Source organism: Cygnus atratus, chromosome 12 (assembly GCF_013377495.2).
Source record: "Cygnus atratus isolate AKBS03 ecotype Queensland, Australia chromosome 12, CAtr_DNAZoo_HiC_assembly, whole genome shotgun sequence".
In the NCBI taxonomy this organism is placed as follows: Eukaryota; Metazoa; Chordata; class Aves; order Anseriformes; family Anatidae; genus Cygnus; species Cygnus atratus.
The window spans coordinates 13,178,740-13,197,039 of NC_066373.1; the positions used below are offsets into that span (position 1 = coordinate 13,178,740).

The following is an 18,300-nucleotide window of genomic DNA, read 5'->3' on the forward strand; positions in this document are numbered from 1 at the left end:
ACATTGCTGCCATTTTGAAACGCCAGTTTCATACAAATCTGAGTTAGATTAATTATTGTCTGTTCTGGATCTCTCTGAAGACTTACTTTTGCATACAAGAAAACTGCAAGAGCAGATTTCTTTAGACAATGTCTACTTACATTCAAACTAAGGCAGAGATTGCCAGCTTTCCAAAATGGAAACCTGATTTCTACAATGCTTTAGAAGGTGAACATCAAAGTGCACCAGTGGACAAAATTATACAGACAGTGATAAAAGTAGAAAGAAAACCATGAAGATTTCTATTCTGAACATCTACGCTAGGCATCGAGTACAACAGCTTGTATTAGCCAGTTTCAGGGAACAGCGGTTGAACAAGAAAGGTGAGCCAATGCTGCCCTGCCTGCAATATGAATTAAGATTATTTTTACTCCCAGCAAAATGCAAATACTCGTTTTTTCTTTCTTCCAAGCAAAGTTTGGCTCAAATAATAATTACCTGCTGGAAACATGGCAGAGGCAGGAAAACCAGTGATGAAGGGGAAAAACAGGAGGAGAAGGAAAAAAAATAAGTATTCTTGTCTAGCTATGAAGGCAATTATCGAGACGACTAAACAAGCAGCCATGAAGCCTTAGGTTCTATGGTCTGTGAAGCTTCATGTGTTTTAGAAGCAGAAGATCACAGAGCATATCAGCTCTTAACTACCAGCAGCGCTGCCCACAGGTACCGCTGGGACTCAGATTTTCGTCATGTCTGATTTGAATGCCCTCTGCAGCAACTGCAGCCCACAACTTCTTGCCTTGCAATGCTCAGGGTCACGGAGAATTATTATTCCATCTCTTGCAGAACCCCCCCATTTGATGTACTCCATTTCTTTACCTCTCAACCTTCTTCAGAAGAAAAGCCAAACATTTATTTTTTCCTCATTGATCATGTTTAACAAATTTATACCCCACTTGCAGTCATCTTAACCCACACAGGTACAGTGGGCTCTGCAGATATTTCAAAGCCCTGCTGTGTTTTGATGAAAAAGCTGGAAAAGTTGTGCTCCAAAGGGAATTATGTCCACTCCGCAGGCTGTAATCACACCTAGACAGTTTGAAACAAGGCAGAAGCAGGAGCAGGAGACCTCCTTCAACCGTAGCTCTGTTACACTTGGTAGCTTTTCCTAACTCCCCTTCTGTAGCACACAGCAGGTAAAATGGCTGCCTCCTACACATAAAGTGACCTTCAACTTCACCGTGGCCAGAGAAACTTATTTTAATGAAAGATGTGTTGAATTTCAGAGCTCAAACTTGAGGCACCTCCTAGGGTTGCACCATTTCTTTTAAGTGTAAAAAAAAAAAAAAAAAAGCATAACTGGGCATCACCCTTACTTTTCCTCACCAGCTTTTGCTTTTATTGATCTAGGCAGGTATTGATGCCCTACAGACCTGGCACAATTAGAAGTTCTCTCTTATTTCAACAAGAATAAGCAATGCTGTTTTGCAAGGGATTCCTAACACATACAAACACTAAACACAAGCAGCAAGTGAGGACACAGTTTGTTTTACAGTACTCACTTCCAGTCACGAGATATAAAATATTGGAGCTCCAGGAGCCTATGCTCACAGTCCTCCACCATCTTCTCTGTATACAAGTGCTCCATCAGGCAAGACAGAATCCTGCAACCAGAAGAAAAAAAGTGAGGCAAGGGATGCTATCATGCTGAGCTTCCTGCTAAGTCAGTGTTGCCAAATCAGTCTTCCCAACAACCCATAGATAAGACACTCGAACCCCATGAAGATGATCTTTCTCCTTCAAAAAGAGGATGTCAAAAACATCTACATACCACACTAACACCCTCACATTTCCCCTTTTTAGTTATCTCAGCAAATCTGACACGTAACAAAACTGAAAGGAGTATTTTAGAGCCTGGCTCAGGAGATGATACCCATCAGGCCTCAAGACGAAGGAGACGTTTGTCTTTGCAGCATGGGTTTGCTTAACCAGCCTTTCAAGGCTTGTTGCCTCTCTTTGTGATATTGCTAAAGACTTATATAGTAAGGGAAATTAGCACATCAAGCGTTACAAATGTAAGCCTGAGAAATCTACATCCCTCACCAGTGCAAAGCCAGCTCTGTTACAAGAGCACCGGGCCTGCCTACACGGCGGGGGGGGGGAGAGGCAGAGCTTGGTTCACACCTTAAACCCTGCAGGAATCGCAAGGACTCATTTCTGGCCAGGGTTTAGTATCTACACCGCTCAGCCACGCCGCTGTCACGGGTGCCCAACGTGACCAAAAGCCCGGTGTAACTGCGAGCCACCTACATGGGGTCCCCGGAGCGTATGTGCTTGCAGGCCGTCTGTATGACCGACTCGCAGGCCTCATTCAGCGCGCGGTCGATGCGGTAATCTGCCCCGGGGTCGGTCTCCTGGATCAGCGTTTGAAGCTGGAAGAAAGAAATTGTGCACAGGAAAACTTAGTGTAACAACCAAACCTGCAGCTTCCAGCACGGCCATTCCATGCTGGTGACACCAGACAGGATCCCCGCTCTACAGCTGCTTACTTTGTGCTCTGGTTAAAGCCTCGTGCTGCCAACCCAGGAGCGTGGTGCTGCCGGGCCCCGGCTGTGCTTAGCAAGCAGCCCGGGAGGGCTGGATGAGACCTGCCACACGAGGAAGGTTAACTGTAAACCCAGACCACTTACATACAAATGTAGGGAACACAACTGTAACATCTGAGTGCTGTTTCTGATCCATCTTGTGCCTTGGTGGCAGCCGCATCCCATAAGGCTGACACCAGGCATGCAAATTTGTCACATTTCCATGGCTATTACCTACTGCTCTAAGCTGAAATGCAAATCAGTGTTTAAAGTACAGCTGCCGAGCTACAAACAAAGCTGCAAAACATTTCTCAATTGTCTGGAGAGGACACAAGTTGCACTGAAATACAGGATGAAATGTCACGCCCCATGCAGCAGCGTTTCCTCAGGGATGCCCGCTCGAGCTTTTAGAAGCCAAGGGAACCACAATTAGATCTATAGTACAAAATTTATTGTTATATACACAGAAGCAGGGTGCCGGTTTTCCTTCTCCTTATCTACTTAGTTCTGGGGGAGCAGGTAGCTTTCTCGGCCATCACCAGCCCCAGAGCCCCAAGCCCACTTCACCTTCGAGAGGCCGATGAGCCACAGGGTGAACCAGTATCACCATTCCCCAGGCAAATGTTTTTGGCTGACAAATTGGGAGCAAAAAAGGAGAGTTTGCCTGGGAGGCAGCTGCACATGGACATCCAATGGTCGGCACCGTTAACATCCTGACACTTACGCAATGATCTTGTCACTGCCCAACCAGATCCAAAGCACAGCTGCAATTTTATCCTCCAGCTTTCACAGCCTGCACCTAAACGCCGTCCAGCAAGCCTTCAGAAATGGAGAAAGCGTTCAGCCTGGAGAAAAGGAAAGCTGGCACTACTTATCCATCGGGAAGCTTGTGACCAAGACAGACCCCCCAGCGCCTGGGAGGAACACCAGGTCTTCTGCAGCTCAGTCCTGGCTGAAGTTTCTCTCGCCCAAGGACGCAGGCAGCTCGGAAGAGCACTGCCTAGCAGGCATGGACTGTTGGGTCAAAAATTCTTGGGGTATTTTCAGAGCAAGAGGACGCTGCATATGGGACACTGGTCCTGCTCTGTGTCAGAGGTTTACGTAAAGCGGGATTGGGTTTGATACAGGAGCTCCTCCCTCGAGGGAGGATGGGAGAATAAAACCTCAAACCTGACATTTTAAAGTTAAATTTACGGTAAATAAACTGGCAGTGTTTCAGAGGTACCAGCTCACTTTCAAGCCTCCTGACCTCGCCACGCTGTCTGGGGCATGACCACAGGATTCCCAGTCCTAATTCCCACCCCAGTGGGAGATGCAAAGCCGGCAGCCAGCGCCCTGGCTGCAGGGAGGGGAATATTGGCCCTGCTAACAGGAGTGAGGGTTTTACAGAAGTTCCTCCCCTCCACAGCTAACCCTTGCTGCTGAAAGCAGCTGGATAAGCTTTGTAATCCTCAACTTTCAACTGACTTGGAGCTAAATTCAGTTAATTATCGATTTATTAGTCATATCAGAAATGGAAAGCAGGGATATCTGCCCTTTTAGCTGGGATTACAGTCTTACAAGCTCAAGGGACTAAACAGAAAAACCCACAAAGACCAAAACAAGAGCAAAGCCACTTATTTGTGAAGCAAATCCGAGGTGTTTGTTCCCCCAAAAGCAACACGGAGCTTGCTTTACGTGGCAGGATGTGCTCCAGTTCTACCTCCTTTGGGAGGATTTTTTCCCCATCACAAAATGCACAGGCCCACAGAAGTACACCGATAGCACGCGTCTCCTCATTGAGGGCAAGGAACCTTTTATAAATAATTTGAGGGCTTGTAGTTGTTCTTGGCAGATGGGCAAACATCTTCCTTTGTAAGACAGTGCAAGGAGAACGACGCAGGTCAGTCGAAGAGAAAACAGGGCCAAGTTGGACACTTCCCATCCTAATTTCCTCTGGCAAACTGTCTGGGCAAGGAGCCTGGCCACGAAGCACCTACAGCGGGGGATTGCAGGACGGGCCCCACTGCCCCGAGCAAGCCAAGGGACCAGTGCGTTAGCAGCAATACCTACTGATGTTAATAAGGCACCGGGACAAGGTTGGGACACTCCAAGTACAAAAACCAATCTCTGGAGACGGACCCAAAGCAGCTTTCCGACAACGTTCCCCTCCCTACAAAGTTACCATAGGAAGTAAAAGCGGGGAACTCGTTCCAACAGAATAAATCCAAACAGAACGAAAGCGGTGACAGCAGACAGCCGCACCAACCCAGCCAGCACCACTCACAAACAAATCTGCCAATGATGTGGCACCTCAGAAGCTGTAGGTAGCTCTATAAGAGCACTATGCCAGACCCCAGGTACCAGAACACTGGAACGTTTATTTTATCCTTGCAATCATCTATTTTCTTTTGCCCACAAAAATATGGATAAATTAAATCATATTTTGTAACATCAGCATTCAATTTGCTCATGATGCCTCTTGCAGAGACCACAACAGAGGTCATTCCACATCAAGAGGAGTTGTTACCAAGCCTGGCTGTGGCACGAACTTACCGCACAAAAATGCAGCAGTGGCTTCATTGTAAAGGAACCGAAAACAACATCCTTCTAGATTTACACAAACATCTTTTCCCCCAAAAGTCTGAAATCGCCTCTCACTTTTGGGGGGGTTCCTGCCTCGACTGAAGACTTACTCTGAGCATGCACTTCATGATCTAGAAGTTACTCCCAAGAACCAACTCCTGGTAATTTCCAGGTACCCAAGGACCGAGGCAGCAAGTTCAGGTTCACATTTAAAATTTCATCACAGAAACATCCTATGCCTTAAGAAAATGGCAGATATTCATTTCTTTGACAACATGCGCAGCCAACATTTAAGATAGCATAAATGGCAACATTTTGGCCCCAGGCTTTAAACTACATTTACAGTGGAAATGGACTATGGAGGCTCCATGAGTTGGTAAAAGTATTAAATAATTGCTTTCAATTTAAAGAGACTACAGACAGGACACAACTGGGCCTAACCTAAATTTTTAAAAAGGCAAAAAGGAATCAGCCCATTTTAAAAAGGTATTTTGGAGAAGAACGACCATTTGCTTTAGTGGCTGCAACCACAATGATGCACAGCAGCATGCTGTATCTGTCCCTGAAGTTCCACATCCATCATTCAAGCTCAGTGAAATAGCAAAAAAAAACCAAACCAAAAAAAAAAATTGAGTGGAAAGTTGCTTTGAGGAGATTTAGTGCACTTCCACGAACTGGGGCACAGAAGGAAAAGGGAAGGAGGGGGAATGTTTTAAAACGTAAGGTTTCCCTACGACTTACATCCAGGACAGAATTCCACGACTCGAGAAGTGCTGGAGATCAAATACAAAACCTGGAGCAACATAACTCAGGTTGTATTTTTTGAGAAAACAGCACCGCTGATGTGCTGCTAGATCCCAAAGTTACACTTCCTACCACGGTAACAGGTGGTCGACAGGCAGGTCGCTGCCCGTTAGTGCTTTACCAGCCCAGCACCCCAGAACCGAGGTGAGGAAAAACCCCTTACCGCCTGCTGGCAGTTGAGCCCGACGTTGCCCTTCTCTCCCCGCACCACCTTCATCAGGCAGTGCAGCGTGCGCCCTTTGCGGTGCAGGCCGGAGCAGTGGTGCTCGATCTCCCCGCGACAGCTGAGGATGATTTCGGGGCTCAGGGAGAAGTCCTCCATTAGCATGCGCCGGTAGTCCAGCATTTCGCCCTGGCACTCGCTGCTCACTTGCCGACCTAAAGCCAAGAGAAGAGGACGAGGTTTAGTCCTGGTGCCCTTCTTGACCTGGATTCTTTGGGCTACCGTGATGCTGGAAGGACAGGGACAGCACCCGCACGCTGAACAAATCCTGATGGCAACCAGCGTGCCACAGCAGGCACCCCGGGGACTAGACCAAGCATTGCTGTGGATCCTCTCATTTCACTGAACCTGCAAGATAACCGTTCTGTGGATAAAAAATGGGTCTGGAAAGATGAGGAGAATATTATGCTGGATCCCACAGTACAGGAGCTCCTTTTGAAGAGCAGCTGAAAACGCTCAGCTCATCTGCAGCTCTACTGCACAGGTTATCTGCCACCTGTACACTCAAGTGTGTGCTTTTAACACAGGGAATGGAAGTCACCTCTGGTAATTTACCAGCTTGATATGTAACTGGAGGAGGAATCTGTCTGGGCAGCATGGTAAATGCCTTCTCTGAGGAAAGGTTTTCTAGAGCAACAGCACATACGTGCTCAGGAAGCCAAAAAAAATAGAACACATTACCAGGAGAACATACTGAGTGTCAGCTAACCAACTGTGGTACAAAAATTACCTTTAAAAATGCTTACATCCTCTATAAGCTCTTCTACAATCCCATGTAGATAGGTAGGTTTGGGAATCATGAGGAACACGATGGCTTTTCCTGTGCCCTACCCTAGCCTCCCACCACGCTCTATTCACACGGGCACAACTCCCCACCAACGGAGGTCCTACACCACCGCAGGGGCTCCCAGGCATTATTATACAAATAGGTGGGGGGCTGAGGAATAGCAGATGTTCCTCCAGGGCTATGCTTCATGTGTGAGCCACACACCGCAGAGCCTGTTCTGCTGTGGAAGCCGAAGTCAGTAACTGAACAGAAGTTTTCTGTAAATCAGGAAAACACCTGCCCTACTGCAGGGTGAGGAAGAAAACTCTTCTGCAAACAGCACACATCATTTCCACATCAATCAGAAATGACGAGTTACTCAAACTCGCAAATGCAGGCTGCTTGCAGAGGTACAGCAGCCTTCCCCTCCTGTGCCAGAGGCACTGCAGCCCGCAGCCATGCCGCTGAATCATAAACCACCAGCTGCACGCCAGGGGAAACACAACCATTTCTCCAGTGCAGATCTAGAGGATTAAAATGTGCCATTTTTGCGTTATGGCAACCTCAAGGTGAACCTTTAACATGGTCTCGCAGTATAGGGGGGGCCTGTAATGTCTTTGGGACAGCCACTGGTGTTAAGTTAGTGTAAGCTGGAGATGTCTTAAACGTATAAAGAATGTTCTCACACTTACCATCCTTCTATGCAGCATAAACTAGGGAAGGGGTACAGAAATTATGGCATTTACCCAACCTACGTAACTGTAGAGGAAGAAACATTACTTACAAGAGGCACAGGATTAAGTGGAGGCATGGGATTGAGCCCTGTCTTTCCTCGAGTGGTGATAAACAAGTTGCCTATTCTGTGTTTTAAACTAGCACCATAGTTAACGCTTACTACAAAGGAGGGAAAAGAAAGCTGCTTGAGTCCATAGTGAATAGAAGGATTTGCAATTACACATCAGTCCAAGTAGGATTTGCTATTTTGCATTTTAAACTTCTTGCCTAGGCAATAAAAGCCAGCGTCAGAGGTTTACTCAGCTGTCCTCATCCTCAAAACACTGCTAAGGAAAGCATCGCAATGAGGAAACCTGCCTCTGGAACAGAGTTTGATGGGAGGTTACTTGGAGGAGGTGACCACAAATAGGTGCTGGAGCTGCTAGTTCAACATCCAAGAGAAACTTTTAACATCAATACCCCACAAGTGGCATCTCTCGGGTCAGCTCCACTCACCTCTGTGCACGGCTGACTCCAGACACATCAAGAGGTAGGACAGCCTGGCCTCCCGGGAGCGGGGAAGGTTCTCCACGTTGCAGCGGTACTTCTTCAGGTCACTCTTGCAGGACTTGGCCAGCGAGTAACTGACTTTGTAGTCCTGGGCAATCAGCTTCTGGCGTGTGGTCAGCGCGTCACGGCACTGCAGGAGACAGGGTAACTGGATTAGCTTCCACGTGGCACAGCAGAGAGCTGGATGCTGCTGCTTAGGCTTCAGGTTGTGTTTTAAAAAGACTGAGGCTCTACAGTTCATGCATTTAAGCTGGACTGCAGTTAAATCTGGTTCTGCTCACAGAAGCCAGATAGTTAACAACCCACACAGGTCGACAGGCCAAGGGTTTTAAAGGCTCACTTTTAAGGGATCCCTTCTTCAAACTGCACATTCATCCCGCTGTCTGTGAAAGGCGCTGGCTGAGAGCATGACTCACTCCAGTAACTGAGATCAGTCGCTGACATTTATCCCAGCTCTGGTACACGCTCACCCTGTGCCCTCAAGGAGCAACATTTCCCAGTCACATTTACAGAACAGCGGGCTCTGGGGATTTGTGCCATCAGACGACAGCCCGGTCCGATCCCAGGAATTTCTACCCATTTTCCCACAACTGGTGGGACTCCCAAGGATGTGCTGTGCCCAAACCTGAACCCAGGAGCTGCAAGAACAACCCTTTAAGCTCCCACAACACCAACGACTTTGCCTGCCCTACCCCGGCAGCCACAAGAGCGACAGCAGATTTTGTGCCCCTCCTGCCTGGCAAACTGCACCCTCAGAGCACCCAGCTCCCTCCCTACCAAGTCATCTGCTGCAGCTCTGTCTGACCTCTCGACACCCTATATCCAGACCTTAAAAAGCCAGGCAGCTTAGGGTGGAAGAGACCCCGCATAAACAGCCTCTGTACAACCCAAAAGGGGCTAAGCAAAAAGAGCAGCCCACTTCGGTAACCTGTCTGTACAGAATGAAGCCTTCTTTCAAGCCCTCAGGGATTACTCCCTCAGCTTTGGATTTGTTAATTGGAACTAAGCTTTCAGATGGATAATGCGTTTAAAGAAAAGAGTCTGAAAATCCCAGGCCTCTGCACTGGGCTTCTTCAGCAGAGCTTCTCCAAAGAAGGGCTTATAGATACCCATCTTGGTATCCCTTCAGTTGATATAATTCCTTTTAATTCCCAAAATGCTGCTGCTGCAGAAATCACTGAAGGCACTGCTGCCCTCCTCAAACACCCATGCTGACACAGCTGCAAACAAACTGTGTTCAGGACTGACTTTCCAGAACAACTTTGTTGTTGTTGTTGCAGAGCATATCCTCGGGATTAGCACAAGGAAAACTTCCCTAACTCGGCCGCGCCTCTTTCCCATGCACTTCCCTACTTCGTAGTCTGCCTCCTAAAGCCTTGAAAACAAAATGAAACACAGACGGCTTCCCATGCCAAGATGTTTGGTCATTTTGTCTCTAAAGTGCACATTATGAGAGCATTTACCAAGACTTATACCCACCACGTGGCAGCTTCTACTTTCAGCACTTAAATCACAGCGCTCCCACTTCAGCTACAAGCTTCCCTTCCCCAATTACCCTCCCAAAAGCTTTGATTTATTTAAGTCCTTCAACTTTAAAGGCTGTAACTCGAACGCAATTAATCCAAGCTATCAGCATGTAGCTGGGAACACAAGCGTATCAAAGCAAATGCATCTGTTGGAGCGGTCGGTTATTGGGCCACGGAGGTGATGGATTTTCCCCAGCACGGGAAAGGAATAACGGAGCCTGGGCTGACGAAGGACCCGATGATCTCTGCGTTAAGGATTTGTCTCCCTGAGACAGATACCTACCTTCTCACTCATTGATTCCTCAAACTTGTGATTAAAGAGGCACTTGTAAACTCGGCCTTCCCCAGCCTGAGTCTGTGAAGCAGAACAGCAATATTTACCGTTAGAGATAGGGCAGCTAATGCTCAATGGGCAGGATAAACTACGCCACAAGGGATTTCTTTTTTAACCCTGAAAGATGTTAAAGTTAATATTTTAAGTGACAGTGATGGCTTCAGTACTATTTTTTCTAAAATCTGATCACATTCAACCCCCCTTTTAGCAAGCAGCCCATCAGCAGACAAAAGCTAACTCTGACTGAGCACCACTCACCTCTGCTGCCTCCTCCCCATTCGAGAGGCTCCACTCCCCTGCACAGCCTCCGATGCCCACTCAGCCCATTAACCCACTAAAAATAATGCCTGTTTGTTGGGCAAGTGAACTCAATACCAGATTTATTGCAAAACGACAGCTACAAGGTGCCTATTTTCAGTATTACATGATCTTGCTCAGGCTCCGCTCTAACATTTCATTCCCACTCCCAATGCATTCCATTTTTTTAATTTATTTTTAATGTAGAAGGGAAGGTGGGAGGAAACTACTCACATTCTCACAAAATCTCTCTCTGTCGTCCCGGCAAGCAAAGTAGAGGTGCCGGTCCAGGTGGAAGTCATCGGAGGAGAGCTCGGCTACCCGAAGAATGGCTTTCTTGCACTGATCGGACACCTGGACCCGGGGATCGGTCTCCTCCGCCTCCTTCACCAGGCCTTTCTCCAGGCACGCCACCACCTCCCCTTGTGAGTGGGCATCCTGCACGGAAAGAGCAAGAGAGCATCGTTACCCAAGCACTCACACAGCCGAGTGACCCGTGACTCCGGATTAGCACTGCATAAATTAAGCAACAAACGAACCACCTACACGCAGAGCTCAGAATTAACGACATCCACAGAGGCAGCAGTCGGCGTCTGCCCTGTCCCCACCCTTCATGTATCACCATCCTGATGGTCACTGTGCCACTCCCCCTTGCCGGGCTCTGGGTTTGGTTCAGTGGGACTTAACGGGATTGCCACTACTCGGAGCAGTTCACCAAGCAGCCAAATTACCTCTCAGCCCACACGGCTCTCTCTTGCCATGGCAACAGCAAGTGCCAGCATCATGCTAACAACATCCCGGGGGGAGAAAAACCAAGGTTTCTCCATGCCAAGGCAAGCCCTCGCGTTGGGTGGTGATCATTAGCGATGCTAAAAGGGCCACAAGGGAACTTTGGCCAAATGCAGGGTTCTCGGTGCTAAGTCCTCCAAAAAAAGGAATTAAAAAATGCAAAGCATTCACTGGTAGGTGAAGTCTCACACAAAGCAGCTCTGGCCCAACACCGTGCCCCGAGTCCACTGTCTGGCAAGCCCGAGGGAGCCTGAAGACTACGTGGGTCCACGACCAGAGAATAAACAGAGCCCGCGCTTTGTAACAGAGCAGGGAAGAGGCAGGACGGGGCTGATGAAGGCTCCTTGTCCCTTCCTACGTTTTCTGTGTGTTTAGGAGGGGAACCACACACCCCTAATACCCCCATGGGTCCAGTTCCTCAAAAAACAAGAACGCTTCTGGAACAGATCTCAAGGCTTCTGCACGTTTTTCCTGCAAAGACAACCTCCTGTAACTCCAGTTCCCTAATTCATGCCGCCCTGCCATGAGAGGACATTGTCACTAAGCTCATGTCGGGCAGGTAAAGGGTACAACAAGCTCTGAACGTCTGCATACAACCGAGCCACCGAAGCTGGCACTGCAGTGACCGCTCTGGGCCAGCCCTCCGGCTCACGCTGCCACGTCGGTGCATCCCCTACGGCCGCGGCAGCACGAGTAAGGGACCAGCATCCTTAAACCGTGACCGTGACTACTCAAAGCCAAACAACTCTCCCAAAACTTTGTTCTGCCATTCTTCCTCAGGCGGGAAGCCTTTGATTCCCGTTTTAATTCTGCCCCACTGGGAGCAGAGGCGGAATCATCCCATTAAAGTCATAAACGAACACCCAGCTGTACCATCAGTTTCAGAGGGCTAAAAGCAGTTCTCTTCTTAAAAAGCAGAAAACCCCAAAACCACATTTCCCAACCCCCTACGTTTGTTTGCTTTTTCCCTGGAGTGGGAGCTGGCAAACTGCTCACGCTGGCCAGGAATCAGCACCTTTGAGGAAATTAATTATATATCATCAGCTGTTTTAGGGCTGACCCTAAAAGCAACCTGAGCAATGCTAGTTAGAGGAGCATGTTCACCGCATGACTTGAATTTGCCATTTACCCACAACCACGCGAAACACAAACTCTGTTCCCCAAATCCTCGTGGTCAGCCCGAAGTACTGATTACAGGCAGGAGCTGGCAAGAGCAATCGAGGGAAGGAACCGCTTCCAGCTCCCCCCATCAGCGTCCTGCTCCGGCCCCAGTGAGGAGGCAGCTGGGGGGCCCTGGCTCACCTGCAGTTTCCCCCCCGGCAGGCCAGAAGGAGGTCTCTGGGCAGATTGCTCCTGCTTGGAGGGACAGAAGTTGCCAGGTTTCTTCCAGAGTGGCCAACAGTCATGCTACATGTGAAATTAAACTGATTTTAACCAGCGAGAAGAAACTGATTTATGGATGCAGGACACTGGGTGTTTACTGCTGTGTTGCAAGGACACAGTATGTTATAACAAATTCACTGCACCACTTTGCAAACCATTTTTACATCGGGGCACATCACCTTGCAGTGCTAGCTACCCCGTGCTGCTGCCCTGTATGAGAGCGTATTTCAAATGTACCAGAGTTAAATCAGACCCACATACAGGTCAGCACGGCCAGCTCCTGCCAGGTGCAGTCCTGTCCTCTCCTCCCTACCTCCACACATTCACATGCCCTCCTGCAGCATTGCCGTGCCCTGTCTGGGAGATCCATCAAAGTGCCCTGGGTGCGCAGGTCCGAGCACTTGTGCTGAATTTTGGCCACTGCGCTCCTTTGAGAGGCAGCCCCAAGTTAAGTCACTTTATGCAGGTCCTGGCTACTTCTTCACGTGAAGGCACCGCGCTGCTGGTCAAAGAAAGAACACGGGCAGGGCTTGGAGGATGTGATTTGGAGAAATGTCAGCTCAATTACTACAGGCTGAAAGGAGCAACCTGAGTTTTCAAAGCTTAATTAAGGTAAATGCTTAAATGCCCAGCCCAGCTGAACATCACTAAGCACAGAACACGAGCTCCTGGCAAGGTGAAGGGCCACCAGCTTATCGTATCTGTGCCATGGATCAAAAAGGCATACAAAAATCCCACCCAGGTGTACACTTGTTGCCTTACTGAAGTGCATTCTAACTTCTCTCAGCTTTACAAGTCTTAAATACAGTACATATTAGCCTGTAATTAAAGACTGTACCCCCAGAAAGCTGTTCCTCTCTCCGACACCCTGCTGCCAAAAAACCTCCACCTTACAGCTGAAGACCGACGAGCGTTTTCTCCAAGTCAGGACTCCTCAAAATTGCTGCAGGGACTGACAGGGTCTAGGCTTCATTTCTCCAGCACAATATCGAAAAATCTAAATCTAATTGATCAAATCTAAAAAAATCTAAAAAAAACTGCACATTTCTTGGAACTGTTGCCTCATCACTGTCATTCTTAAAGAATTTCACCCAAAAGTTGCAAAGATCCGTTAAACGTACAAGATAATTATCTAGGATGGGGTGTCTCGAAACTCTGCATCATTTCATGAAACGATGTATTTAGACCCACAAAGGATATGAACAACTTCTCAATATTGTCCTATGGCACTTGAAGCCGCAGAAAAATGGAACTAAATTCTAAATGTGCCAGAGCAAACCTCACTTCAGCACAGTGCTTTGAGAGACTTTAATTCTTCTGGCCAAAATTCAGCCTCTGGGCGTATGTCTTGGGGGAAAGACAGAATTTTAAACACCTCGTTTCTTGCTATTCATTTTCTATCCATAGTCCCTCCCCCCCAACAGAGTTTAGGCTTTGGGATTCTTGTTTATTTTTTCTCGTTTTTGGAAGCTCCCCCAGACTTTATTCTGCCTGGGACCTGGCACCCGTTGAGCTCAGCTGTTCCAGCTGCACACTTGCAGAGATGACCTCGGAAAGCGAGCAGATAAGAGTACAACAAATGGCACACAGGAGGGAAAACGTAACCTGCCTTATCTGCACAGCACCGTGCTCCGAACAGCCAGGGGCAGCCCTGGGAAACCAGCAGCCTCTGAGCCCAGCAGATCTGTCAAAGCTCCCCCGTGGGGCTGGTTTGGGTGCCAGGATGGCAGGGATTGATCGTGATGAGATGTCTCCCAGTACTTCAGCTGATAGCAGAGTGTCCTGGTAGCATACCGTGTAAATGAGACTGAAGTTACTGGACTTCAGTGATCGTCCAGTACTCCTGTGGAACCAGGGACAGCGCGAGAGCACCCACACTCACAGCATTTAGTGGGGGAAAACAGCGAGAAAATGATGGTCTCCTTGTGGGTCTGTTTTGGGAATCTGAAAAATACTATTATCTGGCAAACCGCTACAACCGATGTACACTTCTGTCCCCTTCATTATGGGCAATAACCAGTTCCAGCCTGGACATCCTGGCGAAACCCGAATTAGCACCAGGGCAGCTACACGCTATCATTAATTTGATCCAAGCCCCTGAATTACTGGGAGTGGGAAAGCGGCAAGCTTGTTCTGACAGGCAGCTCGAGAAGAAAAGCTCAGTTACAATTCCTGATTTCAATTTCAAATTAGATTCCTATCACACGAGGACAAAGCAAGCTTTAAATGCCAGGAGACCAAATTCAACATAAAGCACAACAGCCAACTGGAAAGGTGACCGGATCTGCTCCTAAACATTTCTCCAGGAACTGGGAAAAAAAAAAATCCACAACCCAGGCACGCTACGAAACTTAATGCTTTCAAGTGACACTTGTACAACCTTTCCTCTACATCCTGCAAAACGAATTCTACAATCAGATTGAGACTTCCAGGCTGCGCTTCTCAGCTCTTAGAGAACAGAAAGCCAACAAGAAAACGTGGAAGAGAAAGCACAGAAAGCACTACATCACAAACAACAGAAGCAGCAGGAACAGAATTCAATTAGGAAATAAAAAGCTGAAATAAAGGAAGGATAGAAAAGGAAGATGGTTAGCTAGCAGAACAGCTTCAAGAATACCTATCGAGGAGCCTTTTACAGTTAAAGCAGCCCGTTTACCCCAGCTACGATGATGAAGCTGTCACAGGTAATTCTGCAGCCCATGAGCAGCCTGATGTGGGTGCAGTTAGCATCTAGCAGCGCTTATCTCCATAAAAATGAGACGCATCTCTTCCCTCATCTTTCTCCTCAGGTGTCCAGATCCTATTTATTAAATTCGCAGCTATGTTCAGTCACACAAAAGGCTAACGACTATTTCTCTCCAGGCAACTCTCAGAAGCTGCAGCATGGAAACAAAACCTGAACCAGCATCTGATGGGAGTAAATTAGATGAGATTTCTCCACAGCAGAAATGGGACAGCACAGAACACCAACAAAAGAAACGCTTGCACAGCCATTTATAGCTGTTCCCATAGCAGTACAAAACACTCCAATTGCTCTAAGTGCCGATGATGACAGCACAACAAAGGAAATCATACGACAGGCTGCCACGCTTTCCCAAACCACGGCAAAATATCCTGGGTTGGGTACCAAAAAAGCGAGGAACGTGCTGAAACTGCGCCAGCCCCCACAAAGAGCCGGTCACAGACTCGCTTTGCCATCCATGCCTGCTGCTGCACCAAGTGGCAGACGTGGATCAGAAAAGGGACACGGGCTGCACAAGTAACCCCAGCGTTAACAAACCTGCCAGCACGGGCTCCACATCCACCACAAGACACGGCTCACCTCCATGAAATCCACACTGAGGTCCCCTTCTTCAGCTAGGTCCCTTCCATGCTACCATAACTATTTTGGTTTTAACTCATTTTAACTCAGTGACACCACAGGTAGCAGGCAGACCTGACGGGCAGGACTCCCATAAACTCTTCCAAGCCCCCAGGGACCGTTAAAAGCACCTTCTCACATGGACTGAAGAGACTCACGAGAGAAGACAGCCACTTCTTTACGGAGAAAGCCACCTCCAGTCTGAACCCGCGGTGCCTGCAAGTTCCTCCTACTTCTACGGCTGCTTTTACTTCTGAAAACAAGGACTGTGCTGAAAACAAGTATTCCTGTGCTTTGTGTTGCTCAGCTGGGTCTCTGGAATATACAGCAGGACCTCAATTTAATGCCCTACGGATGCAAAGCTGCTTATAGCAACAAACGTCTCACACAAGCAAGACTTACTAGGACAAGATAGCTAAGCATCCAGTTCTGTTTTTTTAAACAAAAGTGTATTTGTTACATTTTTTTGCCTCCTCATTAACAGCTGATTTAACAGCCTAATTCCTAAAAGCCAAAGAGCTATAATTTAGAGAGCACTGTAAAAAGTTGATAGGCTAATTTTAACTTTATCTCTAAACATAAAACTTACCATCAAGAAAGGCACTCGTTCATGCAGCACCACATAACTGCTGCCTGCGTTTGCCTTACTGAAGTAGGGAAGGAAAGCCAGGGCAATGAAAATAAACCCACGTCTAGTTACCACAAACCATTCTCTACGTCAACTTCCACTCAAGTCTCATATGGCACTGATTTATTTAGGAAAACCAGCACAGTATTAGAGAGGCAGTGCTACTGATCTGTGATGCTAGGTGTAAGTGCCCTTCAACTTCTTCTTCTGGGGTGGACAGGGAAAAGAAAAAACGAACAAATAGAAGCTCTTGAACCCCTCTGTCACTACACATCTTACAGGTTAGCACAGGGTGCATTACCTTGATAACTTTCCTGCATCAGCATCGACAAGACTGTGCAATGAGTCTAGCAATAGGCATGATTAAATCCAGTGCCCAGTTTCATCATATTGAGTCAGGCCTGACAGAGCGTGATCCAAAAGCCAACTGCCTACCACCTCACCTGTGGTGCAGCAGGCAAAGGAAAGACAAATGAAAGTCGTCTCTGGGAACAGCAGCTCCTCAGAGGAATAAATGCATATTTATTAAGAAGGAACGACGCAGAATCAGGACATCACCCTTTTCAGATGGATTAAATACGCCACGGATTTTCTCAGTTGCAAGTAAGACAACAATACGGTTGCAGAATCCACATAATTTTCCTTCAGCAAATCGCTTTTACAACCCTACTGACAATCTACATGTTCTCTGGATACCTTTTCTCCGGGTCGAATGCTGCCACATTTCAGGAGATTGATGTCAGCCTTGCAGTCGTCCATGAAGCCACAGATCAGCCGATAATCGCTGAAGATAATGGCTGTCATTTTAGTGATGTACTGATGGCACTGGTACTCAGTGATGTTGCCTCTGTGATCCACCAAACACGACACCAGGAAGCCTTTACCAACGGGTTCATCTGCACACTCCTTGATCTGTTAAAAGGAAAAAAAAAAGCAATACAGTGGGGCTGCAACTACTGAATTTAACCTTTTGTTTGTTTTTTCAAAAATATCCTCAAAGAAATTTGCATCCACAGTTTCAAAACCTGCTGGCAAAGAAACTCTCTCGGCTTTGGGTCGATTTTCAGCAAGTCAGAATACTTGAAAATTCCTCAGAAGTGAAAAATGCCTCATTTGTGCCAGTATCTGAAGAAAGAAAACACAGTGACCTTGAGGATTATAAGCCCTCTTGCTCAATAATCATCTTTCGTAATAATCACATTGAACCCCTGCAATCATGTGCATTTGTAGGAAAAATTACAGTTTGAGAACCTTTATTTAGAAAACGGAGCGTATTACAGCATCACTAAATCATGCTTGGACCCCCATTAACCACCTGACCTCACACAATATAGCAGTTTGGCTAGAAGTGAGAATGATTGAAAAGCCAACACAATATTTATCGAACTGTTTATAACTCGCAGCAAGCTGAAAATATTACTATACAGGAAAATTCTCAATTTTGTTTTTATCAGGCTCGCAGGAACCGACTGTTGACAGTAAACCATTTTACAGAGCAGTCTGGAAAAAAAAATCGGTGCTAACAGAAGCTGAAAGCTACACAGGGATTGGGAGGGCAGCGTACGCGAGCAGACAGGTCCCCAAATTAAATCACAGCCTGCCCTGCTCGGGGAAGCAGGCAGCAAGGCAGGAACATCACCCCCAGAAGTAAGAGATGCAGGAGGTTTTGGCAGGGACTTTGCAAAGAGGGGGAGAAGGAGACTGCTCATCAGCTGCAACTGCTCCCCGAGGAGGACTGGGATCAGGAGAAGACACAGATTACAGACCTCTCAGCCC

At 47.5% G+C, this 18,300-nt stretch overlaps 1 protein-coding gene across 1 annotated transcript in view; it reads right to left on the reverse strand.

Moving 5' to 3' along the window:
• The window catches only part of GLG1 (golgi glycoprotein 1), a 70,190-nt gene that overhangs the window by 20,673 nt on the left and 31,217 nt on the right, over positions 1-18,300 (reverse strand). Inside the window, exons 4-10 of the mRNA XM_035543304.1 lie at positions 17,221-17,436; positions 10,598-10,801; positions 10,016-10,087; positions 8,153-8,336; positions 6,097-6,311; positions 2,290-2,411; positions 1,542-1,643 (exon numbers count right to left, since the gene is read on the reverse strand). Coding sequence (XP_035399197.1) covers positions 1,542-1,643; positions 2,290-2,411; positions 6,097-6,311; positions 8,153-8,336; positions 10,016-10,087; positions 10,598-10,801; positions 17,221-17,436 — 1,115 coding nt within the window. The remainder of the gene's footprint in view (positions 1-1,541; positions 1,644-2,289; positions 2,412-6,096; positions 6,312-8,152; positions 8,337-10,015; positions 10,088-10,597; positions 10,802-17,220; positions 17,437-18,300) is intronic.